At 41.4% G+C, this 27752-nt stretch overlaps 1 protein-coding gene across 1 annotated transcript; it reads left to right on the forward strand.

The window, feature by feature from the left end:
• Positions 1-8894: 8894 nt before the first annotated feature.
• Positions 8895-27577, forward strand: LOC103608402 (inversin-like). The gene is made up of 6 exons (XM_008592840.1): positions 8895-8915; positions 9383-9701; positions 17762-18476; positions 22255-22484; positions 23289-23363; positions 26559-27577. Exons 1-6 carry the CDS (start codon positions 8895-8897, stop codon positions 26696-26698), a joined length of 1500 nt encoding a protein of 499 aa, XP_008591062.1. The 3' UTR covers positions 26699-27577.
• The last annotated feature ends 175 nt before the right edge of the window (positions 27578-27752 follow it).

A 27752-nucleotide genomic window follows, 5' to 3' on the forward strand; every position in this document is an offset into this window, starting at 1 on the left:
CCGGTCCACAGGCCCCGGGGTGCCCCGTGTCAAGGTAAGCAAATGGCACGTCTCAGTGCGGAGCCACGCCAAGCAGAGATCTATGTAAGAAATTTTGATTGAATGCTTACTATACATTCAAAACCCTTGGCTAGAGCCAAGGGAAAAAATGGTGACTTAAAAGTAAAGTCTCTGCTTCAAGAGCTTCATACTTTTTTGGACAATGATATAAAATGTACAAAATAGCCATTTGGGCCTTTTACACGTTGTGATTATTTCACATAAATTACTGATTTTTTAGATTATGCTATGGTTTGCCTTTCCTTTGATCCCCGTATTGGTAGAAATATTTTAAATATCAGCAGCATATTGCCTTAGCAAATACAGAGACCAAAATTCTCATGATAAAGATGTGGATAACAGGCAGATTCTTGAAGGATAACTTCCTGACTGTATCTGAAATGTTTCCAAACCTTGAGTCCTTCAAACTCTTGAATCCTTCCATATCTTGCCCACAAGGGGGAAGCGTGAGTATAATAAACAACCATTAAAATAATAATAAGAGGCAAGATAAATCATTTTAGTGAGAAGTTAAATACTACTGGGTACTGGAATGTTAAGCATAATGTCAGCCTTCAGTAGATAAGATTGACAGAAAAGCATCATTCTCTGTGACTCTGAAGGGAAGTAGATGGCATCCTAGGAAATATTATCTTGTACTCTTCTCTTAACGAGGTTCCCTTTGCTTCACTTTTGCCAAAGAATCCACTATTAACCTAAAGCTTCTACCCACCTCTTTTTCCAGCCTAAAAGTTCTCTGCATGCGAGTGACAGGTGTGAATAGATAATTCACATGACAAATTATCCTGAGTTGCAAGCAAATGTTCTCTGTAAGGGATGGAATGTTGTGTTTCCTTCTACTGATGTTTCCATAAACTCCAGTTTAATGTGTGAAAGTCTGTTTTCAGATTTTGAAGTCACATCTACCTTAATATGAGGTGGGACTGTACAAAGGCAACACAACTGACTTAGTATGTCCTCCTAAGGACATAAAATGGATCCATAAAATGGAGTGTATGGATCCAAACTCATCCCACTTTGTTATTGGAGATGGGGGGCGTGGAGTCCTCCTTTTCCCCAGACTCCTTTTCCAGCAGAATAGAAGGGTTGTGGTAGAGTGGAAGGAGACCTGGATTCAACCCAGCCTCTGATATTTACTTGTGATGACTTGAACACAGCATTTCTCTCTGGGCCTTAGTTTCTTCATCTGTGTAATATGACAAATTAGACCAGTTGCCAGTTTCTAGGCACTTTCCAGTTCTATAGAAACCACCAAGTCTTCATTGTTTAAAATGCCAAAGGGATTTAGGAAACATCTAATTCAACTCCCCTTTTTAGGTGTTATCTTAATTAATTTTACTACTGTGGAAGATAGGTCCTCTTTGTTTTTATTTTTTACAAAAATATATATTTTTTATTGAAACATAATTTTTTTTGTTTTTTTTTGTTTTTTTTTGTTTTTTTTGTCTTTTGTCTTTTTCCGTGTCCGGCAACGGATCGTACATATCTGTGGGCTACTGTGTTGAATATCACCCATTGTGTGCAATATGTGATGCTCAAATCAGGATAATTAGTATATACAACATTACACAATGTAATCATTTTTTGTCACCATTTACCAATTTTTTTTTTCAGCTCCCACTTATGAGAGGTCCTCTTTGTTTTTGGTTCTTAGTTTCTGAAGTTAATTTTTAAAAGTTCTTTTAAACGGAAGCTGTACGTACTTGTGATAATATTTTTAAGTTGCCAAAATGGAAAATTTTTAATCTCCTTTACTTTTTCTCAGTTACAATCTTTGCTTTATTGGGTGTCATTATTAGAAGTAAACAAGTTTCTTATAGTTTAACTATCACCTCCTACACTCACTGTAGTATGGATCTCCAAGAGAAATTTTTTTTTTTTTTGTCTTTTTTCGTGTCCGGCAATGGATCGCAACCCTCAGTGTCGCGCCCGTACCAGACCGGGACCGGCCAAGGGATCGCAACCCTCAGTGTTGCACCCGCACCTCGCTCAGCCAGTGAGCGGGAACCGGTCTGTATGTGGGATCCGAACCCTCGGTGGGAGCGCCACCGCACTTCCCAAGCGGCGCACTGTAGCAGTGCACCACCGGGCCGGCCCCTCCAAGAGAAATATTTAAATGGAGGAGAAATTTTTAATTTCTTTTAACTTTATTTCTTTAAAGTTATTTCTTAATATCTGAGTCAGTGTTTAATTTTCACAAAAATCAGGATGCTAAACTCCCGGGCCGGCCCCTCCAAGAGAAATATTTAAATGGAGGAGAAATTTTTAATTTCTTTTAACTTTATTTCTCTAAAGTTATTTCTTAATATCTGAGTCAGTGTTTAATTTTCACAAAAATCAGGATGCTAAACTAGGTCCTTGCTGCTGCTGCTGCATCATTGACTTAGGTGGCCCAGGCATGTCATGGTGCCGCAAAGTACCCTTACCAGTTTATCATGTTAGGATGGCAGAAATCACCTTCGTTAAAGTGAGGATATGAACAGAATTTATTAAACTAAAAGTAAAATGATGTCTAATTTACTGATAGAGAAACTGGAAGAGAGAAAAGCTGTAGTCATATTTTCTAAGGCAGGTATTTTAGAAAACACTACTTAAGAAATATCTATAATTCATTTAAAAGCACTTTATAACTCACACTGTACTACCTATGTTGTTACCAAAATGAACATCACTGTAATTTACCTGCCAAAGCACACAGTTGAATGTACACTGAAATAAGGCCGTGTTTATGTTGATCACCCATCTTCTTTGAAGCTTCCTTTTTGCTAGATTCTTATTTTACTCACTAATTTCAGATCTCTTCTAATTCTCTGACTGTTCCTTCTCACATCTTTTTAATTCTACCATCTCCACACTGAGGTCAGCCCTGAAGGCTCACTCCTTTGATGTCTGCTAATGCTGTACTTTATTCCATTGAAAATGTGTCCACTCTTTTTAAAATTTTTTTTGGTGGCTGGCTGGTCCAGGAACCCAAACCCTTGACCTTGGTGTTACCAACATCCACTCTTAACATTTAAATTTGTTCATGTCTTTAGATAGCCCCTTAATCTGTTTTACATCCTGACCTCTTGGAACTCTAATGCCATATCTTTAATTGCCTCCCGGCTGTCCTTTTGTCACTCATCAACACTTCAGACCATTGAACATTTCCATATGTATGTCCACCTGTAGTCACTATCACTTCAGACTCACTGGGTGAAACCTATAATTCATCACTACAGTCTCTCTCCTGGCCTGCTTATTTCCCTGCTAGTGCTTCCACCATTTATTGTTAATCCCTCCTTTGAAATGTCCTTCTATGTCCTTTAGCTTTCATTCTTCTGTCCCACCACTCCACACAGGCCATCATTCTTGAATACCAGCCATGATACTATGTAAGACCCCACAACATTTTATTTACTTCCACTTATGTCTCTAAGTCCCATTTCTCTTCATACCACCAGCTTTCCACACCCTCACACTTGTTTCGGCCCTCTGAACTTTCTGCTTACCATGCTCTCAGGAGACCTGAGCTTCTTTCTGGCTAGTGTATAAGACTGAACGTGTCTCCCAGAGTTACATAATTAAGTCCAGATTTGGTCACCCAGTTCAAACTCTTATGATGCTTATGTCCCTTCTACAAGAGGTTGTTCTGTGTCATCAAAAAGTCAAGTGACAAGGAATTCTCAAGACAGCACATTCCATTGTGGAGGATTCTGTCTGGCAGAAGTTCTTTTCTACCCTTTAGTCTTGAAGCTACCCCTTGAAGCCAAAGAGAAAAGTCTAAATTATTTTCCATAAACCAACTTTCTGACGTTTAAAGAAGGTGCTTATGACACTCAAACTGCTACTGCAGGTGTCCTTTTTGCTTTATAATTGATCCTATTGCAGCCTGCTCCCCTGAACATCTCCAGTTTGTCAACGCCTCTCTTCAGGGTTGACACATGTGTCTGACTCTTTTGCTCACAATGTCATCTGACTCATGGGGACTTACTTCCATGGTTCCACTTCATGCCACTCCATTTCTCTGGTCCTCAGTTTCCCATTGGTAGAATGAAAAGATTTCTTAAAACACGATGGGCTTCAGGACTCCATAAATGCCCTGAAACTGTAAGCAGCGTTTTATATGTCAGGAGTATATATGCATTTTGGGGGAGAGGATCTATAGGTTTTTTTAATCACATTCTCAAAGGGGATCCATGAGTGACAAAAAGATAAAAATCACTGGATTAAATGATCTCTGAGGTCCCTTCCAGTTCTAACATTCTATAAGTCAAAGGTCCTAAAACACATGACATTTTCTTTTTCCCTTGAGAGGAAGTTAAAGACCAAATATTACTATGCCTGTTATCAGCGACAATGAAGAGATAGAATCTGACAGACCCCTAGATACCATGCGACACCAACTGAAAAGGTTAGAGCTAAACCTTTTCTGTCTCATGAGGTAATCAGTTTCCTCTCACTGGAAATGTTCCAGCAGAAGTTGAATTATCATCTCTCCAGGATACTATATAAGGAATTTTAAAAATCATGTGAGGAGCTGGTCCCTGAGTTCTCTCTGAGTCAAAGACCCTGTGAGAGGTAGGCTGCGTGTCTTTGCTCATGCTCTTCCTGAAATAACCTTCTCTGCCTTCACTCCTCTCTCATTTTGATACTTTTCATATGGAGCCTTTTTCTCTCCCAGTTTAATTAGTGACTGCCCCCCACATCCTCCCCTAGCTCTGTCGGACACTCTTCCCATCTAGAACTCACTATCTGCAGGAGTGTATGGGCCTGATTCCCCCACTCGATTGTCAGTTCCTTGAGAGCAGTGATTGCATGAGACTTGTGCATCTACGTATCTCCGGTGCCTTGGAGCGTTTGGTATATAGAAGCATCCAAGAAATAAAGTTTCAGTAACTGCCTCTGTAACGAGCCTAAGACCTCACATAAGTCATTCATCACTCTAGGCCTTAGTTTCTCCATCTGTTAAATGGAAAGTTTGGACCAGGCACTTTCTTAGGTCTCTTTCAATTCTAATACAGTACTGTGAATCTCTGTAACTTGTTTGCCTTACTGAAGGCAGCAAACACATTTATGTACCATTTGTCTTCATAATGTACACTGGCACTTACATATTTGTACCTTTGATTTTCCAATTCTCTGCATATTGATCATGAGCAAATTATCATCTGACAGGTTTATGACAGTTCTACATCCTGATTTTAGAAAGAAACACAAGAGCAGAGGAGCTCACCACTGCACTTACTTGAACATGAGACCACATTTCTCTAAACTTTTCGACCCAAACTGTTTACAAGGCTTACCCCTGCCAGATTCAGAAAATTGGGAAGAGCAAGTATTCAATATTTTAATGAGTTAGAAAAAGCAAAAAATTCAAGTTTATAACATAGCCCACCATGAAGATTAAAGATATTTGACATTCCATAATGAATTAGTAAAAAAAATACTTAAATTTAGGGACAATTGAGTCTAAGAGTTAAGGACTAGATGCTACATTGGAAGCTAGTTTTAAATGCTGTTTAATGATTACTTTTGATGTGATATTCTCAGTTTCTTCATATGATCCAATTCTTTTTTATTTTATTGTATTATTACAGTAAAATATATATAAGATTTGCCATTTTAACCACTTTAAAATATACAGTTCGACGGAATTACATACACAGTGCTGTGTAACCATCCCCTCTATCTATTTCCAAAGCTTTTTTGTCATCCTAAACATAAACTGGATACCCATTAAGCATTAACTTCCCATTATTCCTTCCCCCCAGTTTCTGGTAACCTCTAATCTATTTCTATCTCTGAATTTTTTAAATTTATTTTTTCTTAATTGACCCATGATAATTGTATATGTTTATGGAGTACAATGTGATATTTGGGTAAATTTGTACAGTGTGCAGTGGTCATATCATAATTAGCATATCCATCACCTCAATCGTTTTTCATTTCTTTATCTTAGGAACATTCAAAATCCTCTCTACGAGCTATTTGAAATTATATAGTAAGTTGTTGTTAACTGTAGCCTCCCTACGGTGCTGTGGAACACTGGACCTTATTCTTGTTATCTAGCTGCAATTTTGTATCCACTGGCCACCCTCTCCCTATCCTCCCTGCCCTGTACTCTTACTGGCTAGTGTATAAGATTGGGTATGTCTTCCAGAGTTACATAATTAAGTCCAGATTTGGTCACCCAGTTCAAACTCTTTTGATGTTTAAGTCCCTTCTAGTAACCACTATTCTACTCTCTACTTCTATGAGATCAACATTTTTTGCTTCCGTATATGAGTGAGAATATGTGGTATTTCTCTTTCCGTGCCTGGCTTATTTCATTTAACATAACAGTCCTCCAGGCTCATCCGTGTTGCCACAAAATCTCATTCTTTTTTCTGTCTGACTAGTTACTCCATTGGGTATATATAACACATTTTCTTTATCTAGTCATCTGTTGGTGGACATATCTTGAGTGGTGCCATATCTTGGCTATTGTGAATAGAGCCACAATAGAGCCACAATAAACGTGGGAGTGCAGGTATCCCTTCAATATGTTAATTTCCTTTCTTTTGGATGTATACCTAGCCCAATTCACTATTTAAATGACGGAAGATTAAGTGAAATCTGAAAAAAGAACTCTGTCATCGGGATGAATTTTACCAGGAGATGTAAAGTGTCTGAGTTCTATCTTGGTTCTGTCTAGAGTAGCCTTGGGTAAGTCTCTTACCTCTCTACCTCAGTTTCCTTATCTACCACATAAGGGTGTCACCCTCAATAAACTGAGGTTTCTTCAAACTTTTATACTATGAGCAATGGTTCTGGACCTTTTCCCCCAGGGAGACATATGCATTAGGGAACATATACAGCTCTCAGGATCTGTATCTTTTGTGTGTGTGTGTGTGTGTGTATGTGTGTGTGTGTGTGTGTGTGATGTTGTTTTTACTGATATGATTTAGTTTTAAGGCAGAGTATAGATAAAATAGGATATAGGTTGTGCATAATTCCTAGTATCAATCCCACCCCCTTTCTGTCTAATGATGACTATTACATCAAGAACCACAGCTCTGAAGAACTTCACAACTGTGGGCCATATGCCACCTAGAAGATTTTTTTAATGCAAAATGCATCGATTTTTTAAAATATTATTTTTATAAGCTCAGAGCCTAATTATATGTTCTAATGATTACATTCTTAATCCTAATTCTGCTTACTTAGTTCTACTAAAATGAAAAATCACCCCCCTATAAACCTCCTCCTCCAAAGAAGTTTCCAGAAGGCAGAGCCCCCTTGCTTTCTGGACATCCTGATCCTCTAAAAGGCTGAGTCCTGTTTGTCATGTGGCTGCCTTTGTTAGAAGCTCAGAAAGTCTACAGTGATAAGGTTTGCCCAGGGGTTAACTGCATAGTGGCAGCTTGGAATTGAAAAGGAAGGCTGTTTGGTTTCCTAAAAGAAAGAGAAATGACTGCTCAAATAACAAAGTTTAATTTATCACCTCAGAGCCCCTCTTAATGGCAGTGAAATCTATGTAGATGTCAACCAGGACAACCACATGCATGTGTCTGTCTAAGGGGCCAGTATCATTCTCTTAAAGCAGCTGTGTTCATCAGTGCAAGTAAAAAGAGCAGCACTCCCTCTGCCTGCTAGGAGCAAGGCTATTAGCAGAATTTCGGCCACCCAGAAGCTTCCACCTTCTTCTGAAAAGCAGCCTTCTCCCAAATAGATCACACCAAAATGGCATCTGCTGTATCCCTATGGATCACAGGCACTGATCATGACAGCTGTCCACCTAGCCTACTGACCACAGTGCAGCCTACTCCGGTGTCAGCAGTTGGCAAAGATGTCACAAAACCAGAGTCTATTAAAACATTAGAGCTGTACAGGAGTTAGCGTGATCCATCTGGCCACGTTCTATGCAATGGGACTCAATGGAAAACTATTAGATAAGCAAGCTTGGACCCCAGATCAGGGGCTTCTCCACACAGGAAGAAACACCTTCAGAAGGGAAATTCCTCAAGTTGACCAGGTTTTAAATCAAAATGTAACCAAGATATCTGTCAGCTGGATCTTCTATGTTCCTTGAGATCTAAATAGGCTTTGCTTCCAATTCTACAGTCTGTGGAAGGCTGAATTCCATGACTGTTTGGGGGCTTAGGGTCTCTGCCTTGGCTCTTGCTACCATGTCTGGTATCTCAGCTCTGCAACTTGTCAGGTTGCTTATAAAAAAGCATGATGAGCATGGCAGACCTTACAAAAAATTGGTGTCATTGAGGAGAATCATATCGTATATTTCATATCCTGGCAAACTCCTACACATCTTTGAGAATCAACAGTGGGACCCTCTTGATTCCTCCAGACAAAATTAAGACTGCCTTCTCTGTGCAAGCACACTATAATAACATTTCTTCCATTATATTTTCGGTCTTTGTTTTCCTAACCTATCCCCTTCTGGGTAGGTTTCTTAAGGGAGGATCTGAACTCTGTGGTCCTCATTTCTGAATCCTCAGTGACCAGCAGAGGGAAGACTCAGGAATTTAGGTATTTGTCCTCTTATCTTTCCATTGGAAATCCTTACAAATTAGTGGCAGTGGTCAAACACATATTGCTCTTAACTTTGGTCCTCAAGCTTCTCACCCCTTAATGGGCCTGGATTACCTTTCTGGGCTACCTCACACCCATCTGCCTCACCCTGCTACTCATTTCTAGACTTGGCCCTCCTGCCCAGCCTTCTTCTCTTCTACTGCTATCCAAGAATTCCAGCCTAGCCACCTCTAGCTACTTGCCTGTGACTTTTTGAAAATCATCCTACCTTCTGAGCTTCATCTGCAAAATGAGTGGGCTTGACTCATTAGCTAGAGCTCTCGATGGAGCATTGCAACTCACAGGTATGTTTTAATCAGCTGTAGGGTGCTTTGCAAGTAATTTTTTCAAGTAATCATTAAAGTTTGCCTATGATCTTTTTTTAACAGAGCAGATTCAAGGTCATCCCTATGACTGTCATTCTCAGTTGCATTCTGGTGTGCTTTCCGGAACAAGAGAAAAAGGGGTGGAGCTCCAGGTAGCTCTAGGGATCATGCACAAACTTGGGGCACACAGCCTCTTGGGAACATGTTATGTCTCACACGAAAAGTTGCCTGGTTATCTGTCATGTGTGTCTCAACAGTGCAAAGACTGATCTATAAGATTTTTTTCGGCTCCTTCATCTTTTGACCCATAAGGTCTGGTGTAAAAGATATTGTTTGTATTTTACCTGGAGAAAAGACAGCTTTTGGAAAATGTGAATTTCCAAATCACCCCTGTGCTGTGGTAGCTGCTCTTAAAATTTAAATCTCACTGAGGGACACCTGAGCAGTTGATACTCTTCTTTTTCCTCTTTCTCTTTGGCTTTTCTTCCAGGAAGCGGGAGGAAGAAAATAAGCGAAAAGAGGCAGAACAGCAGAAAGGAAGGCTGAGCACAGACTTCTGCAGACCCCAAGGCTTTCCTTGTCTACTACCCAGCATCCAGGATGAGCCCAGCAGACAGAGCTGGGCCCCCAGCAAACAGTCTCCTGCCAGCAACACGACCCAGGGCTCTGAACCAAGATATTGCAGAGGGTCTCCAGGCAGAACCCCCCAGAAGGAGCAGCATGTTTCCTCAGACTTGCAGGGAACAAACTCCAGAAAGCCAAATGGTAGGTGTATGTCTTTGTTATCTGATTGCCTTTGGCTGTTCTGGTTGGTGCACTTACATCATTTACCTTTAAGGTAATTATTATGTTGGCACTTGTCTGCCATCTTAATATTTGTTTCCTATTTGTTTCCTCTGGTTCTCAGTCCTCTGTTTCTTTCTTTTCTTCCTGTGAGTTACTTGAACATTTTTTAGGATTCCATCTTGATTCAGCTATAGTGTTTTTGAGTGTATCTCTTTCTATAGTTTTCACAGTAGGTTGCTTTGGGTATTACAATAAATATATGCAACTTATAATAGTCTACTAACATCAACATTTTAGCACTTTGAGTGAAATATAGAAACTTCACAGTACCTTTTCCTTTTACACTTTTAAATATTCCTTGGGTATCAGATGGTGTTATAATTTTTGTTTCAATTATCAAATATTATTTATAAAACTGATGAGGAAAAGAGTGGTCTGTGTTATATACCCACATTTCTGCTCTTCTGTTGGTTCTTCTTCCTTTGTGATGCTCCAAGATTCCTTATCATTTCCTTTCTGCTTGAAGAGGTTTCTTTAGCCAATCTTTAAGGGTAGGCCTTTATCTGAGAATGTTTTTATTTCACTCCTGAAGAATCATTAAGCAACATATAGAATTCATGGTTGGCAGTCTTTTTCTTTTAGCACTTGAAAAATATTGTGCCACTTCCTTCTGGCTCCTGTGGTTTCAGATGAGAAATCCACTGTCACTGGAATTGGTGTTCCTCAGTAACATTCCTAGGTAACATGTCATTTTCCTCTGGCTGCTTTCAAGATTTTTTTTTTTTTAAAGATAACCGGTAAGGGGATCTTAACCCCTGACTTGGTGCTGTCAGCACCACGCTCTCCCAAGTGAGCCACCCGGTCATCCCTATATAGGGATCTGAACCCGTGGTCTTGGTGTTATCAGCACCACACTCTGCCAAGTGAGCCACGGACTGGCCCCTATTTTTTCTGTATTTTTAATTTTCAAAAGTTTATTAAGATGTGTCTTGGTTTTGGGGGTTTTTCCTATTTGGAGGTCATTTAGTGTGTCAGGGGTCCACAATTTTATTCTGCCACTGAATAATAGGGTTTACCTTTCTCCAGACTCCATAGCAGTTACTTCTCTGCTCTTCCAGCCTTCACTAACTGTGTCTTCATTGCCTTCCCAGCTTTTGCTCACCAATCAGTCCCAAAATCAATGGCATGGGTTTTAGATTTTTGTTAGGACAGAACCTCTATTTTTAGGTATCAGTTTCTATGTTGTTTATCTCCTGTGGCACAACCAACCACCCCCAAAACTAGGTGGCTTAGAATAGCAACAATTTATTATTTTCACAGTTCTGTGGGGTAGCTGGACAGCTCCTCTGTTGTATCACCTGGGCTCACTCGTGGCTGCTGGAGGGTTGACTGGGCTGGTCCAAGATGGCCTCCTTCATATGGAGGATTAATGCTGGCCATTAATGCTGGCTGCTGGCTGAAGTGCCTCAGTCCACTTCTATATGGCCTTTCATTCTCCAGTAGATTAGACCATCTTTCTTACATACTCTTCTCAAAGTAGTACTCTGAGAGAGGGAAGGCAAAAACTGCAAGCCCTCTTGAAGCCTAGACTCCAGAACTTTCATCTCACTTCTCCCACATTTTATTGACCAGAGCAAGTCACAATACCAGCCCAGGTTCAAGGGATTAGAGAAATAGACTCCACCTCTGGATGGAAGATATGGCAAAATCACATGACAAAGGTGCATACATATCAGAATGGGAAGAATCTTTGGCCATTAAACAATCTATTGTAAGAGGCAATGTATCTTTCACTTCTGTATCTCTAGCACCTTACAGGATGTCTGGCACATAAGAAAGAAAATAAATAGTTATTGAATTTATAGTTAGATGGTACTAGCTAGATGCTAAATATGTGGAGATGAAAAACAGGTCATTAAACTAAGATGAAAAGTATTCTTTGGGTATACTCATGTTTTCTGTAACAGAATCCCATTTTATGACAAAGATTTGCTGCTACTTAATTCACTAAATCACTTACACATGCAATCACTCAACAACTATGTTTCTGAAACCACACTCTGTGCCAGCTATACTGAATTATCAATTAAGGCTAAGGACATCAGCCTCTTTCCTATAATTGTGAGCACAACACTGGTTACATAGGTAAATACTTCTTGACCTGACCTCTTAGAAATCACTCATTTAAGGTTTGATTGGCTTGGAGTTTACTTTGTATCCCAAGAATTACACTTAATCCCTGTAATTTCAAATGGACAATGCTAAGTGCCCTAATCCAATGCTCTACGAAGCAGAGAGAAAGGGAGCACAGTAATTTCAAACTTCTTACAACTACGCAGGGTCATTGTGGCTCATGTTAGTCTTATTATAAAACACCTTGAGACAGATACACTGCAAGGCCAATCAGATCTACTGTGGACCTGATCATATTCTGATAGAGTGGCCTCACATCCTAAAAACTCCATGTTGTTTCAGTTTCTAATAACTAGTCCTTTTGTCCTTTAATTATACTGATTGATACTATTTATACTGCCTCAAGGTGATCTAGTGCATGGTTTTACAATGATTTTCAAGCCATATATGCCTTATGAAATGAATTTAGTAAATGGATAGGACCAGCATATTTGTCATGGAATAGACTACAGTAGAAAATATCAAAGTACATTGCACATTTTAAAGGTAAGATATGAGGTACTTCAAAAAGTTCATGGAAAGATTCATATTGTCTTTCAAGTCTATTTTTCCACCAACTTTTTTGAAGTACCCTGTAAAGCTACACGATGCCAGTTGTCGAGTAAGGCAAATCATAACTAAAGCCAAAAATGTTTCGTTATTTTAGTTGCACTAAGTTTCCATTTGTATTGTCAGGACTAGGGCTCAGACCTTTACAAACCCATTGTGCAGACTGGGTCACCAGACCCCTCACACGCTGGTCCACGCTAAGTAATTGGGAAAGATCCCAGGAGCCATTGGCAGATGACACAAGCTCAGTCCTCAGCAGCTTATGGGTCCAGCAGCTTACAGGTCTGGTGGTGGCCTCCTGGAGGGTCCCAGGGACCCTGGCAGCAACAGCCTCCAGCAGCAGTAGCAGCCTCCCTGTGGCCCCCCAGAGGCATCCTGGGGGTGGGGGGCCGCGTGGACCAGAGCCACTCGTCCTTTATACTTAAGTCCATAACCCAGGACACCTGGGTGCACATGCACAATTACATTAGACAATAACCAAGGAACGCCTGGGCACATGTGCATATTTACATCAAATTCTCAGCAAGATTCTGAACATCTGAGGGGCCCTATTTTCCTATATTTTCCCAACATATCCTTGTGTGTGTGTGTGTGTGTGTGTGTGTGTGTGTGTGTGTGTGTGTGTGCGCGCGCGTGCACACCTGGGCACATGTGCATATTTACATCAAATTCTCAGCAAGATTCTGAACATCTGAGGGGCCCTATTTTCCTATATTTTCCCAACATATCCTCGTGTGTGTGTGTGTGTGTGTGTGTGTGTGTGTGTGTGTGCGCGCGCGTGCACAAACATATGAACAAATTGGGCCACGATGTAAGATTTATTTCTTGGTATGGGTCATTGTTGAAAAATTTTGAAAGTTACTGTTGCGGAACAACTCTGAGGCAAGGTAGCATCTCAGTCACTTGAGGGTGGGAAGCGGCATCCTGCATAAGGGACCTTTGCAAAGAGCCAAATTCAGATATGCAAACAGGGTCTCAGAGAAGCTCAGCATCCAGACTTTGGGGAAGCTGAAGTAAAGGAGACCAATGAGTCTGATTCAGATGTGAGGAAAGGACGCTCCAGTTTCATGGACAGCCACTGCCCTTGTTCACCTGCCTAAGAGGCCACAGTACAAAGGAAAATAGGGAGGTACTTATAGGAAGTGAGACTGACCATTGACTGGAGCCTCTCTAGCAGTATTCCTTGGAAACCCCAACATAATTGGGCAAAGGACACCACAACTCACTTTATGTTTGACCACATAAAGAAGTGTCACAGCTGCTTCAACTGATCAGTGCTCAGGCAGTACAGACCTTAAGGGATGGGCATCCGAGCAAGAACCCAGAGATGGGAAATACTGACCCCTTCTTTTTCCCCCTCATCTTGTCTCAGACATAGAGAATGTTAGAGCTTGAGGGTCTTTAGAGAAGAGATTCCTCAAAACAAGTCAGGAAACTGAGGCCCTGAAAGGGATACTTGTCCAAGGTCACTTAGCAAGTGATTTCTTTCTTCTCTTCCACAGTAATTCTTACCTTCTTGTTGCTGACAACGTGTGCAGAGCGCATTGCCTACCTGCACAAACTTTGGAATCACACAGCCTGGGTTCACATTTAGACTCCACCTTGAGCAAGTTACTTAACCTTTCCAAGCCTCAATTTCTTTGTTTGTAAAAATAAATAGATAATAATGCCTACCTTAAAAAATTGTGAACATTGGGCCGGCCCGGTGGCGCACTGGATAGTGCGCCGCTTGGGAAGCGCGGCGGCGCTCCCGCCCGAGGGTTCGGATCCCACATACGGACCGGTTCCCGCTCACTGGCTGAGCGAGGCGCGGGAGCAGCACCGAGGGTTGCGATCCCGTTGCCGGTCCCCGGTCTGGTACGGGGGCAACACTGAGGGTTGCGATCCGTTGCTGGACACGGAAAAAAGACAAAAAAGACAAAAAAAAAATTGTGAACATTGATGAGCAACCACTTTAGGCACTGTAAATGTGAGCTGTTATCATAATTAACCTAATTATTTCAAATAGGGAGAGAGAAGGAGATATAATCTTTAGAAAGATCACTGTGGGTGATGGACTTGAGGGACCAGATAGAGTCTATGCAAAGACGGTACCAGCAGGGTGAAGAATAGGGGATGGTCTTAAGGTACAGTTGAAATTACTTGGTAGCAGATTGCTTGTTGGAAGTGGTGAGATAACACTGTCTTCGAGTCAGGAGAGTCTGAGGAGAAACTCAGTTTTAAGGGCCAGCCCTGGTGTTTTCTTATTTTCACCATGTGGGCTGTCAGAGTTAGTGGGTATGACTGGTGGGAGTGTAAGTGGGTCCTTACACTTGGTGCATGTTCAATGGCTAAGGCAGCAAATTCAGTTCCCACCTATATGCCAAAGACTTCCTGACCTCTCTTCCTGCTCCGAAAATGTATATTGTTACTTACTTATATCCTCACTTGGATGTCTTGATTTATCTCAAACTCGACCTATCAGCCTATCCAGAACAAATGTGTAATAACATGTGTCCACCATTATAGTATCATACAGAGCAGTGTATAATACTATAATACTATGATAATTCCCTCTCTCCAGGCCCTGGCAACAACTGAGCTTTTTACTGTTCTATGGTTTTGCCTTTTCCAGAATGTCATATAGTTGGAATCATACAATATGTGGCCTTTTCACATTGGCTTTTCTCACTTAGTAACATGCATTTCATGTTCTTCTGTGTCTTTTCATGATTTGATAGCTCATTTCTTTTTTTTAGTGCTGTATAATATTGCATTGTCTGGGTATACCACAGTTTATCTATTCACCTACTGAAGGACATCTTGGTTGCTTCCAAGTTTTGGCAATCATGAATAAAGCTGCTATAGATATCTGTGTGCAGCTTATGCGGACATACATTTTCAACTCATTTGGGTAAATACCAAGGAGTGTGATTGCTGGCTGTCGTGGTAAGATTATGTTTAGTTTTGTTAAAAAAAAAAAGTCTTCCAAAGTTGCTGTACCATTGTTCATTCCCACACAGCAATGAATGAAAATTCCTGTCGTCCACATCTTCATCAGCATTTGGTGTTGTCAGTGATTTGGGTTTTTGACATTTTAGTAGGTGTGTAGTGATATCTTGTTGTTTTAATTAACTTTTTTGGGGGGGGCGGAGTGTTTGTTAAACATTATAATGGTTCTAAGAGTCGAACTATATAAAAAGGTATACACAGAGAAGAATCACTCACTCCTCAGCCATACTACACAGTTCCCTGGGGGGGCGGAGTGTTTGTTAAACATTATAATGGTTCTAAGAGTCGAGCTATATAAAAAGGTATACACAGAGAAGAATCACTCACTCCTCAGCCATACTACACAGTTCCCATTTCCCCTTTCTTTCTACCTATTTCCCACCCCACTCCCATAGGTAAACAGTTCTCTTTAGTTTCTGGCTTATGCTTCCTATATTTCTTTTGCACGAATGAGCAGCTATAGGTATATTTTCTTATACCCCCCTCTTTCTTACATGAAGAGTAGCATAGTTTAGATGATCTTTTGTACTTAAGAATAGTTATTTTAAAGTTTGTTTCTGAGAACACATTAGCTGAATAACCTGTATATCTGTTTTATCTTTTAATCTTTTCTTTCTCTCTCTCTCTGTTCTCTTATCTCCTTGTGTGCCTGTATATTTTTGATTGAGTGCTGAACACTGAATATAAAAAAATTATAGAAATAACTTGAGGCCTAGGATGATATTAATTCCTCCAAGATAGGATTTACATTGGCTTCCAGCAGTTGGTGGAACTATCAATCTAAGATCACCTTATCCAACTTCCAGAACTGAGATGATTTAAGGTTGCACTTCAGTCCCTGCAAGGGTCAGTCTACCAGTTCACCTTTTCTCCTATGGCATAGCCTTCCAGGGTCCGAATCCAAAAGAATGCTTCTTGGCAGGTTCTGCTCTGTAAGTTTTGTACCCCAAACCTTAGGAAACTGATTTCCCTAGGGACATGTGACCCTAAATGTCTTATTCATCAGTCTGTGTTACTAGATTCTCCTGGATCTTGGTCCCATATTTTTTCTGCCTTGTTAGCTCCTTAGTGCCTTCAAACAAGTTGTTTTTAATATTTTGTTTGACTTTCTATTGTCTTCAGTGGAGAGTATGCTTGAATTCTGCCAGTACGTAGAAGCAGAAGTTCCTTCATTGCTTTTTACATTGAGACTAATTTTTTTCATTTTAGATTTTGTATTTAGTTCTTCAAATATACATATTCTTTTCCCATATTTTTAATTTCTTTTATGTGTTTAATCAGTTAGTGTGTGTGCTAAAGTTCTGGGAGCTCTAACCTTGCTATTGTGTCCTCTTATTGATAGATTGTTTGATAGATTGCTCATGATAGATTGTTTCCTCATGCATTTTAGAATTTTGGATAATGAAGTTATTTGTGTGTGCTAAAGTTCTGGGAGCTCTAACCTTGCTATTGTGTCCTCTTATTGATAGATTGTTTAATAGATTGCTCATGATAGATTGTTTCCTCATGCATTTTAGAATTTTGGATAATGAAGTTATTTTCAGAGGACCCCTTTGTGCAGCCTGAGTTGAGGGCATGTCATATTTAAGCAATATTGTGTTTGCTTCTCTGAGGCATCCTGGGATATCACCATCCTGGACTAGTTTTTAGATTAATGTCTCCTATGGATTAAGAATAAATGAATATCAAACATGAGGCACAGGATTGAGTTTCATATTCTCATGAGAGACTCTTTACTCCACCCAGAACCTAGGCTGAGACAAACTTGTCTCCCAGTGCTGGTGAGCAGATTTTTTATCTGGACTATCATTTCCCAAAGGTATATATCCCTTCAAGAGTACTGGCTTCATGCAGAGTCTTGGTTCCATTTAACTTTCTGCCTGTAAGGCCTCATTTTATGTTCTTATTTGGATGTTAAAACAAAACCAGATATTTACTAAGACCATTCATTGCCATTCCACCACTACTACCTGACCAGAGAGTTACTGGATCAGCTTATACATTTATGGTTTTGATTTTCAGTTTTCTCTTTGTTCTTGGCCTCCAGAAATTTCCTTTATTTTCCTGAAGACATAATGGTGCTTTTAAAAGGATGTTCATTATATTTTATTCACCATTTCTAGGTACCCACAGTGTGAAGGCTTTCAGGTTATCTAACCTACCATATTTCTTAGTCATAACTGCCACTGTCATGGTGATGCTATAGGACAAGTCTGAATATTTTATGTGAACAGATGAGCAGAATTGCTCTACTATACAAGTTTTGGACAATAAACATTCTTCCCCTTTTCCTTTGCCTCCCTGAGAAACATCCAGAGAACATTCTAAGGGCCGATCTGCCTGTGTCCACTTCAGACCCAGTGAAGGCAATGATGGAAACAGGTGTTCAGGAGTCTCCTTGGTTGAGAAGTCCAGAGGTGAGACAGTTGGCAATCAGTGGTGTGACAAGGGGAAAGCCTTCTTGAAGCAGCCCTCCTATATCAGGCTGCCTGGGCCTGATGAGAAAAGAAAGGATCCCAGTCAGGCAGCAGCAAGCCTTCCACAACAGGATGGCCACGGGAAGCCCAGCAGGCGGCATGACACAGCACCCAAGGCCAAATGTGCCCCCCAGAAAAGGCGCATTCAAGAACTCCAGGGAGGAAGGCACTCCCCCGCTGGTTCTAGCCGGCCTGGCACTGCCAGGGGGGAGGTGGTCCCTGCTGGGCAGAATCTTCTCCACCATCGCACACCAAGAAACAAAGTGACACAGGACAAGCTCACAAGAGGTCTCTATTCAGATTTGCCACACAGCACAGAGTTGAGGTCAGAAGCCAGGAAGCTGGGGACATCCATCCTGACTGAGGACATACAGGTATCTAAGGAGACTGATTCAATACCTGGTCCCCTCTCTGGACAGAATGTGAATATAGACCGTCTCCCCGTAGAGCTCCGACTGCAGATAATTCAAAGAGAAAGAAGTAGGAAAGAGCTGTTTCGCAAAAAGAACAAGGCAGCAGCAACCATCCAGCATGCCTGGCGAAGGTAGGAAGATGAGGTGCCGCAGGAACTTTGGTTCTTTGGTTGTTCCTGATACCCCTAACGTGATACATCCTATGCTCTTTGATGTTTTCCCAGTGAATTCCATGACATGGCCAATTTTATGGAGCTTACCTATGAAATTTACACTTGTGTGCATCCTAATACTTTATATTGTGTAAGTTATTTGGAAGTTGTTTTTGCTCAGAAAGATGAGAAGGTACCCAGGATAGCATGGTGTAAAGGAAAAAGCCCTGGGTTGTAATCACAAAACCTGAGTTTCAGGTGAAGCTCTAATATGTTATCTGACCTTGGGCAGATTACTTGGCCTCCCTGACCCTCAGTGTCTTCATCTGCAAAACAAGATTTAACAATTGCTGTTCCTGTCCTGTTTATGTGACAGGCTACTGGAATGAGATAATGTGTGCGTCATAAGTTTTAAAGTACTACACACATATTTTCTTTTTCTTCTTTTTATGTCTGTACTACCCAGGAATTAGTCATACTCCAAATACCTAAACCAGGGCCTGGATATAGTGGATTGACTGACTGAAATTTACTGCATAAACCTATCTGAGCATCTCCTTAGCTCAAAATATGGGGCAGGCACTGCGAGTGGGGGTAGAGGCTGTCCTAAAAGACTGAGACAGTGTCCCAGTGTGGTGGAGACAATTACCTCTAGGGAAAAGACGGAAGGAGTCCCTTGCCATAGTCTTTTCGCATATCTAATAATCTCTTTCACACAGTAGGCCATATAAGGGCCTAGATCTAGACTAGGCCTTACAGTGATGACAGTGCCCATCACCAAGGTGGTGATTATGTGGCCTCCATCTCTGCAGAGAGGAAGATTGATGGGGGGACCAGAACAAGCAAATCGCTGTAAGCACAGGCATGCCAAGTATCAAGGCCCCTGTCAGGAGAAAAAGAAAAAAGGGGCCAAGAGCACCCTAATGCTGGCCGAGAAAGAAGAGAGCAAGATAGATTCTTGTAAGGTCCAGGGAGAGACCTCAGGGAATATCATGCCAAAGAATGCCTAACCCAGAGCCAGGTGACGTGGTTTGTGCTTGCATGGCCTTTGCAATAATGTGTCCTCACGTCTGGTCAAGCTCTCAGCAGCCATTTACAAAGTCCTCTCTCATGCCAGATCCCATTTGATCTCCCAACCACACCAGGAAGCCATCATGACAGGGATCAGTATCCCTGTTTTACAGACAAGAAAGGAAAAATGACTTGTCCTTGTGGTGTAGATCAAGCAGTTGAACCTGTCTGACTCAAATCCAAGGCCCTTTCCCTTACATTATTAGTGAAATTCATTTTTGCTGTGATCAAGATAATGGAGATGGAGGTGGGCCTCATGCTCTTTACCGGAGAATAGGCTGGAGAAGAAGGGCTGCTTGGAGGTGCTCACACACTGAGGTAACCATCCAGGAGCAGGGCGATCTGTTATTACCACCATTGCTAATACTAGGAGTTAGCATTTAGTGGGTACTTGTACAAGACATTGTTCTAAGTAAGTTTACATGTATTAGTTCACTTAACACTCACAATAACCCTGTGAGGTAGGCACTGTTCTTATCCCCATTCCACAGATGAGGAAGCAAGCACAGAGAGGTCAATCAGCTCTCCAGCATTACAGAGCTGGTAAGTGCCACACTGCTTTGAGCCAAAACAGTCTGCCTCTGAAGCCACAGCTGGTAATGGCTGTTGCTCCCCCCTCCTTAGGGAGTTATGACAGGACATGCACTGGCTACCATCCCAGAGGAACTTTTTGTTAAGTATTTTGGCTAAAATCTGGGATCTTAATAAGCCAGCAAGGTCTACCACGTCAGGCCCCACAGCTGCTCCCTAGTTGAAATCACTCCCTCTCAGACTGTCTGTTCTTTGATTCCTTTGAAGAGTCAGAAGCTGACAGGTCCTGTCAGTAAGTGTCCAGAGTAGCAAATGAGCCTTCAGTCATTGCCCCCCAACAACAGTGGGCTCATAGTCTAACGTGCCCACCTGGGAAGGCAATTATACAGACCCCCTCTGGCTGCGCCATTGTGCAATTTGGAGGCCAGGGGACATCAACTTCCAAAGGGCTTCTGGAACGCTGCACATTGTGGAAAGCCACATGTCTGGTGATGGTAAAAACACTTTTATTGATTGTTATATTTTAGCAGAATTTCCATTTTAACTGCAGGAGCCCAAAGAGCTATCTGACACCAAACCTAAAGGAGCAGTGAGGGATGGGGTAGGGAACAGGGCTCAGCCACATAACGCATAAGTAAGTGTTCAATAAATACAAGTTATCGTTATAGGGGACATGTTGAGGATGGAGAAGGTAGCTGGAAAATAGACAGGGATGGGGTGAGCAGATTCACCTTAGGCCTTGAGAAAATAAAACTTGGTCATAAAATCGTGAGTTTTACTACCAATTAAGATTCGACTATTTTAAAGATTGAAAACGGATACTGGACAAGCTGGCTAGAAAGTTGCTGTGGTTAAGAGCATTTGCTGTGTAAGCCACCTTCCTGTCAGCTCTTCTCCAGCATATTTTGAGGTAGATAAGCAAAGATAGGCTGGACCATAAGAAAAGCCCTGAGCCCAGAGCTGAAAGGGACTAGTGGACATGTTAGGAATCTCAACAAACCAGGAGCAGGAGCATGTGTTCTCCTTGAGAAAGGGAAAAAGCTGTTACTCTGACTGCGAGGATGCATCATCCCCCTAGACACAGACTCACAGTCTCAATACCAGAGTTGATTCGGTGGAAACTGCCCATGGAAAGCTGAAGCTACTAACAGCTGCAGCCAATACCTGGGCTTCCCAGTGAATTATCTCCCACAAGAGCAGAGGGTGTAGAAGACAGTTGTTGTGTTCAATAATAAGTTTGGAAGTGCACGTGAGATAAAAACCATCAAACACTAGATGTAAACACAGCCGCCATCTCCCTGCCCCTTGCCTCTCTTCCACTCCTAGATCCACCCTCCAGGAGACTGGTATCGGTAAAACACAGCTCTTGCCTTTGCCATTCTTCTTAAAAACATCCATTGGTCCCCATTATGTACAGAATACAGACCAAAGTCATTAGCAGCACTCATATTTGGCTACTGGACCAAACAGTACTGGGTTTGAATGTTGGTTTCTCCTGTCCCTAGCTGTTTGACCTTCTCCAAGTTACTCAGGCTTTATGAGCCTCACAAGGTCTGTCCCACAGGGAATTAATCATAGGGAAAGTGCCTGGTATACAGCAAGCCCTCAACAGATGTTGGCGCCTTCCACAGTGTAGCCCAGCCTCCTTCTCTCACCAAATATACAATGCTTCAACCACACTGCACTACTTTCTTGCACAAATGCCCATATCTCTGCTTATGCCATTTCTACTACTGCCTAGAATGCCCTTCTCTGCTTGGCAGACTCCTACTCTTCCTTTAAAACCCAGCACAAATATCCGCCTTGTAAAGCCTTACCAACCGCACAGTCAGTCCTGCATCTGTCCCATGCCATCTAGCTCCTTTCCCTCATGCAGTACTTATACTGCACTCATTTGTTTACACATTGCTTGTCCCACTGTCTATGAGCTCCTTGAAGGCAAGGACTCATCTGATTGAATCCTAATTCAGGAAGTGTTTGACAATGGAAAAAGATAGAATTCAGCGTCCTGCCACTGAAATTAGGAATGGGAGCTTGAATGAACGTCCCAAGAGTTCAGCAAATACTATTTCTGTAGCTTCTGGGAATCTTAAGGAAATTTAGCTTCCTCTGTAACTGTGATCCTAAAAGCCTCTGCTCTCCTCTGACCCACCAGCTACCAGCTCAGGAAGCACCTGTCCCAACTTCTGCATATGAAGCAGCTTGGAGCTGGAGATGTGGACAGATGGAACCGAGAGTGCATAGCACTGCTCCTCCAGGTTTGGAGGAAGGAACTGGAACTAAAGCTCCCAAAGACCATCACAGTAAGCAGGGCCCCCAAGAGTGCATCCAAAGGCATCTCAGGCACAAAGTCCACCAAGCAATCGTTGCTCAAGCAAATCTATGGTAATTGTCCTTCTGGGCATTTTGTAGTTTACAGCAAGCAACCCCAGAAAGTGTCACATCAGAATCCAAAATGGGATTTAATTACATTGGGCAAACCTCCATTCAGATAAAAACTTCCTTATTCTACTTCCAAGCACCAAGAGAATTCTCAACACCATATTTAGTTCTTTCCTTTCAGCAATTCTGGGTCAAAATTGCTCATTAGGCATTCTGGGTCAGAATTGCTCATTAGGCATTCTGGGTCAGAATTGCTCATTAGGCATTCTGTCATCTCAGTCCAGAGAGCCTTCCAGCCGAGATTCTCCACTTGGCTCCATAACTGAAAGCTTCACCCTTTCAACTTCTCCAGACCCCTGCTTGGCTCTGCCCCTTATGTTACCCATTTGGAGGGCTCTAGACTCAGTTTGACCCTGCTTGCCTCATTTGACCTTTCCTGTGCTAGGACAGTATATGGTAGCCCCAGACCCAGGCACTACAGTAAATACTTGATCAGCAGAAGAACTGCTGTAAATTGAAACATTTTCAGTTTGGAAAAAACTCATCCAAATAATTCAGCAGAGAACAAGCCTGGCTAGTTCCCCAAACAATAAAGTTGAGCCAAGGCACCTTTAGCAAGATCTCCTGCAGTCCAGGCAGCAAAATCTCAGGACTTTGCCCTGGACCTATATAGTATTTCCACCCCATACCTAATTTATCTTGGCAGACACCTGCAAGCCCAAACCTTTACCTCAGTAAGGAATTCAGAACTTGATCAGGCCACAGCTGTCACTGGTCAAAGACATGACTGTTGTTGGTTGATTTCAGGTTGTTCTCAAGAAGGGAAAGTACGTCATCCCACAAGATCGTCAAAAGCCCCTTCTGTGTTGCATCTCAATTCAGGTAAGGCAGCCACTGCACTGGCAAAGCAGATGAGGGAGAAAACACGGGGAAGCATTTTCCTTCTTTGTTTCATCCCCAAAGGTAGAAGATGTTAGAACAGAGATGATCAGGGTTTTTCAACAGTCATTTGATTTCAGCTATGCATATGGTTTTTATCCACTTTCCCCTGGGATTATTACTGCAGTTAGCATTTGTCTTCATAAAAGGCAAATTATTTTCACAACTAAAAGCTATTATTGTTAACATTATCTCCAGTAGAAACAATAAAAGGTAGCTATTATTGTTCTTTTATATACTTGTTCATGTAAAGGAAGAAATGAAAATACTGTCATATTTCAAAGGAATACCTTGGAAATCCTTGTTCCATTTTGGTGTCACATTTAGATCCTCCATTTCCTTCCTGAAGATGGGAAGAGCACCATAAAGAGGATGTTGATAGCCCAGCTCGGCTCAACTATGTACACTTTCACTCACACAGGAGAAGCTCAGGGAACTTTCTTTTCAGCCATTAGACAAGAGCATTTTACTTAAGGCCCCTTCATTCACACAAGCATTACATGTGGGTGATAAGTTCAGTGCTGTCAGCAGCTAATGCCAGGTCCGGAGTTTCTCATAGGTGACTATGGCAACACACTCCCCCCACCCTCCCTAATCCACACACTCATCCCTTCATTCACACAAGCATTACATGTGGGTGATAAGTTCAGTGCTGTCAGCAGCTAATGCCAGGTCCAGAGTTTCTCATAGGTGACTATGGCAACACACTCCCCCCACCCTCCCTAATCCACACACTCATCCTGCAGGAACAAGGTGCAGCTGGGAAGGTGAACAATGATTGTCAGCATGAACTTTAACATTCATTTAGTTTTTGATGGGGGGAAAGCCTGGAGGTGGGGGACAGAGTAATTATTGCCAAATCTTTAATAAGAGTCAGACAACTCATGTAATACAGGCAAACTGATCAGGGAGTGGAGGGTGGGGTACTTAGAAACTTTCAAAGGAATCAAGGCCCACAGTTCTATGTAAAACAAACTTTTGTTATACTTGAGCGAATTGAAGAATTGTTTCAAAAACAGAACTGTCAGATATAACTACCAGTGAACTGGCATTTAGAAAATCAAATATTAATACAGATAATCAGATCAATTTTCAGTCTTAAGAGAAAAAAAAAAAAAACCCAGGAAGGACTACCAGAAATGTTTAAAAATGAAGAGTTTAGCAGCATAAAATGTTTTTAGTTAAGTGATTTGGAGGGTACAAAGTAAACAAATTCAAAGAAATAACTAATGGTTTCCTAGATCTTCATATGAACAAGTAACTTGTTTGTCCTACACATATTTGAGTGGTTTGGAATTAGATGAAGACAAAATGTAAAGTATTTTCCTAACCCTGATCGTGAGCGGCAATACAAGGTTTTCTCAGGCCCAACCCTACCCACATTAAACACGTTAATAAAGGTGGTCAGGGGCCGGCCCGGTGGCGCACTGCTACAGTGCGCCGCTTGGGAGCACGGCGGCGTTCCCACCGAGGGTTCGGATCCCACATACAGACCGGTTCCCGCTCACTGGCTGAGCGAGGTGCGGGCGCAGCACTGAGGGTTGCGATCCCGTTGCTGGTCCCGCCCGGTCCGGTACGGGCGCGACACTGAGGGTTGCGATCCGTTGCCGGACACGAAAAAAAAAGACAAAAAAAAAGGAAAAAAATAAAAAAAGAAAGGTGGTCAGAGTTGTTAGCTACAGTTTACCTGAAGCCTGTGTTTTATACAGAAAACATGGGAAAAAAATAAAAAAATAAAGGTGGTCAGAGTTGTTAGCTACAGTTTACCTGAAGCCTGTGTTTTATACAGAAAACATGTCTATAAGTGAAATAATTTCCATGAAATTGACATGACTTGAACACACATAGAAAATGTGGAATCACAGATGACAAACCGAACCAAGGTCTTCACCTTGAATAAAAAATGTTAGTTCATTTTTGCCTTGAGAATTCCATTTGGTTAGCGATTTTGATTTTTACTCACTGTTCTATTCAGTTTTAGAAAATTGCTTGGCACACTGTAGATGCTCAAATATCTGATAAGTGAATAGTGATGCTCTCACCCCCCAACTTGGAGAGATACCCTTCTACGGCTTTAATAGTGCCTTTAACACTTAAAAAGGAAGAAACTGAAAGTGAGATAAACAGCAAAATGACAACCTCCTTGGGCTGTTTCTCTACATGCATTCATGAGACAGTTAAAAAACAATCCCTGCTCTCTCCAGTCTTCTACACCCACCCTGCAAACCACCCACAAAGAATATGCATAGCCATTTACTGATATACACACCCTAAGACCATCTCTTTAAATATTAAATAACTCCCTTTATAATTCTTTTCATGCAGCTCACATGATTGGTATTGGTACCCCCTATATGAATGCAGTATATTCCTGCCCACCTGCAAAAGGGTATGCAGATGACAACTCAATTCAAGAGAGTGAAGGCTGCCAAAAACATGCCCAAGTTCCAATAACAGTAGTTTCTTTCAAAATAATTTTATTGAAGTAACAGTTATAAACAAGGAGAGAAAAACTAAGATGTGTTACTTTTGAAAACTACTCACCTTTCATATTTGCTTATGTGCTCCACAGAAAGATAAGAGCAAAATATAGCAATATGGCTTCAGCAAAGTCTCTCAACCATTTGGGGCCTCAGTATCAATCATTTATCAAAGTACATTACTAATGTTTTCCAAGTCTGGCATTCTGTATTTGTTATTTCAAGATCATAAAAAAGCCTCAAAATCTATTCTGAGGTTTAACGTGCCTATCTATCATCCTTGAGGATCTGAATAGTTTTCAAACAAACTAATTTTCTGGAACAAATTATTGCAAAGTATGTGGCAACAAGGAGAGTTAAAAGATGTATTATGTGGATATATGTGGTGTGTTATGTGAGACAGAAAGATATCATATTAGTTATTCCAGGTGGACTGAAGACCTAGGTTCCAGTCCCAGCTCAAGTGCCTGCCTCCTCCCTTGAATAACTGTGCCTTATCTTTGAGAGGATGGAAACTAGTAAGGCTAGTAAGCTGACCCATCACCTTATTTAGCCCCACGGATAGCCCAAACCTGAAGCCTTTTTCCTCACCACCAATGAACTCTTCCCTTCAGCATTAAAATAAATAACCTGAATATCTGGCATTTGTTTTTAACAGCAAGCAACTTGCAGTGTGTACATCTTGAGAACAATGGAAGATCAAAGAACTTTTCTCATAACCTGCAATCAGCGCCCCAATCAAAAAACAAAGCTGTGACTGCCCATGGAAGAAGACTATGTTCGGGGGAGCTGGAATAACTAATGCAGAGTTTTAATTCTCTGATTATTTTTCACATCTTGGGAAAACTTTAATATCCATGCCTGAAGCTTTATTTGCCTGAAAATGTGGTAACAACTGAAAGAAAACGTCAGAATGTTATTACACAGCACTGTTTTGTCAATCATCTTAGCCTGCACTAAAAGGACCAGGGTAGACTATGCCTAGCTGTGTGCCTTCCCCTCAGTCTGTACAGCTGGAAATGAGAATTAATAACAACAGTAAAGTCTAAGTAAAGCTAAGAACAAGAGCACCTAAGGGGCTGCTTGCTGAGATTTCTGCCAGCTAACTGGTACAGGACTCTGGTTTCTTTGCTCAAGTGATGAACCTAAATGAGATGGGGAAACTGTCCCACAGCAGCCTTCTTCATTTCACTACTGTCCTGGAATCTAATGCAATAAACTTTATCACAGATACCACATCCTCACCATTACTCCAACAATATCAGTGCTAAATTTTAGATCACAGTCATAACCCAGTGTTTGCATTTAGAAATTGTCTGTAAGACCACAGGTATACTCTATTGATTCCTTACATTTTAGTTTCCATGTTAGCCTCTGAAGGCCACAGGTTGCTGCCACATCCTCTCTGAATGGCTTTCTCACTACTGGGCCTCAACAGCAGTATCACAGTATCAAGGAATCAGTCAGGTAGGGTTTACAGATCAAACTGTTCATGCCACAAGGTGCCAACTTAGGCCTCAAACGTTCCACTTGTGTTTTCTGACCAACTTGCAAAAGTGAGCAATTCCAAATTCTCAAAATGCCATTTTTACTGGCAGGGAAAACTGTGCTAACTCTAAACTGTGCATAGTTCAGCTCTCTGAAACACCTGCTTTAAATAAAATCCAGTGATTATGGGTTCCTTCACGTTTTTTTAAGGGGCTGCTGTGAGAATGTAAACAGTAGGCATAAACAGCAATGTATTAGGCTCACAAATATTTTTATGGTTGCTTCCATTTTCTTAAAACCAGTGCCACCCATGTGCTGAGAGTAAGAGAGAGGAAGTAACAAAGTGTTTAGTTAATTTAATGAC

Source organism: Galeopterus variegatus, unplaced genomic scaffold (genome assembly GCF_000696425.1).
Source record: "Galeopterus variegatus unplaced genomic scaffold, G_variegatus-3.0.2 Scaffold8394, whole genome shotgun sequence".
In the NCBI taxonomy this organism is placed as follows: Eukaryota; Metazoa; Chordata; class Mammalia; order Dermoptera; family Cynocephalidae; genus Galeopterus; species Galeopterus variegatus.

What these genes read in the sequence shown, in the direction of transcription:
- LOC103608402 (XM_008592840.1), top strand. Translation starts at nt 8,895, where the DNA reads ATGGAGCATTGCAACTCACAG. An exon ending in TGGAGCATTGCAACTCACAG is followed by an intron (nt 8,916 to 9,382) that starts GTATGTTTTAAT and finishes ACACCTGAGCAG; the next exon opens with TTGATACTCTTCTTTTTCCT. An exon ending in ATCCAGCATGCCTGGCGAAG is followed by an intron (nt 18,477 to 22,254) that starts GTAGGAAGATGA and finishes CTGACCCACCAG; the next exon opens with CTACCAGCTCAGGAAGCACC.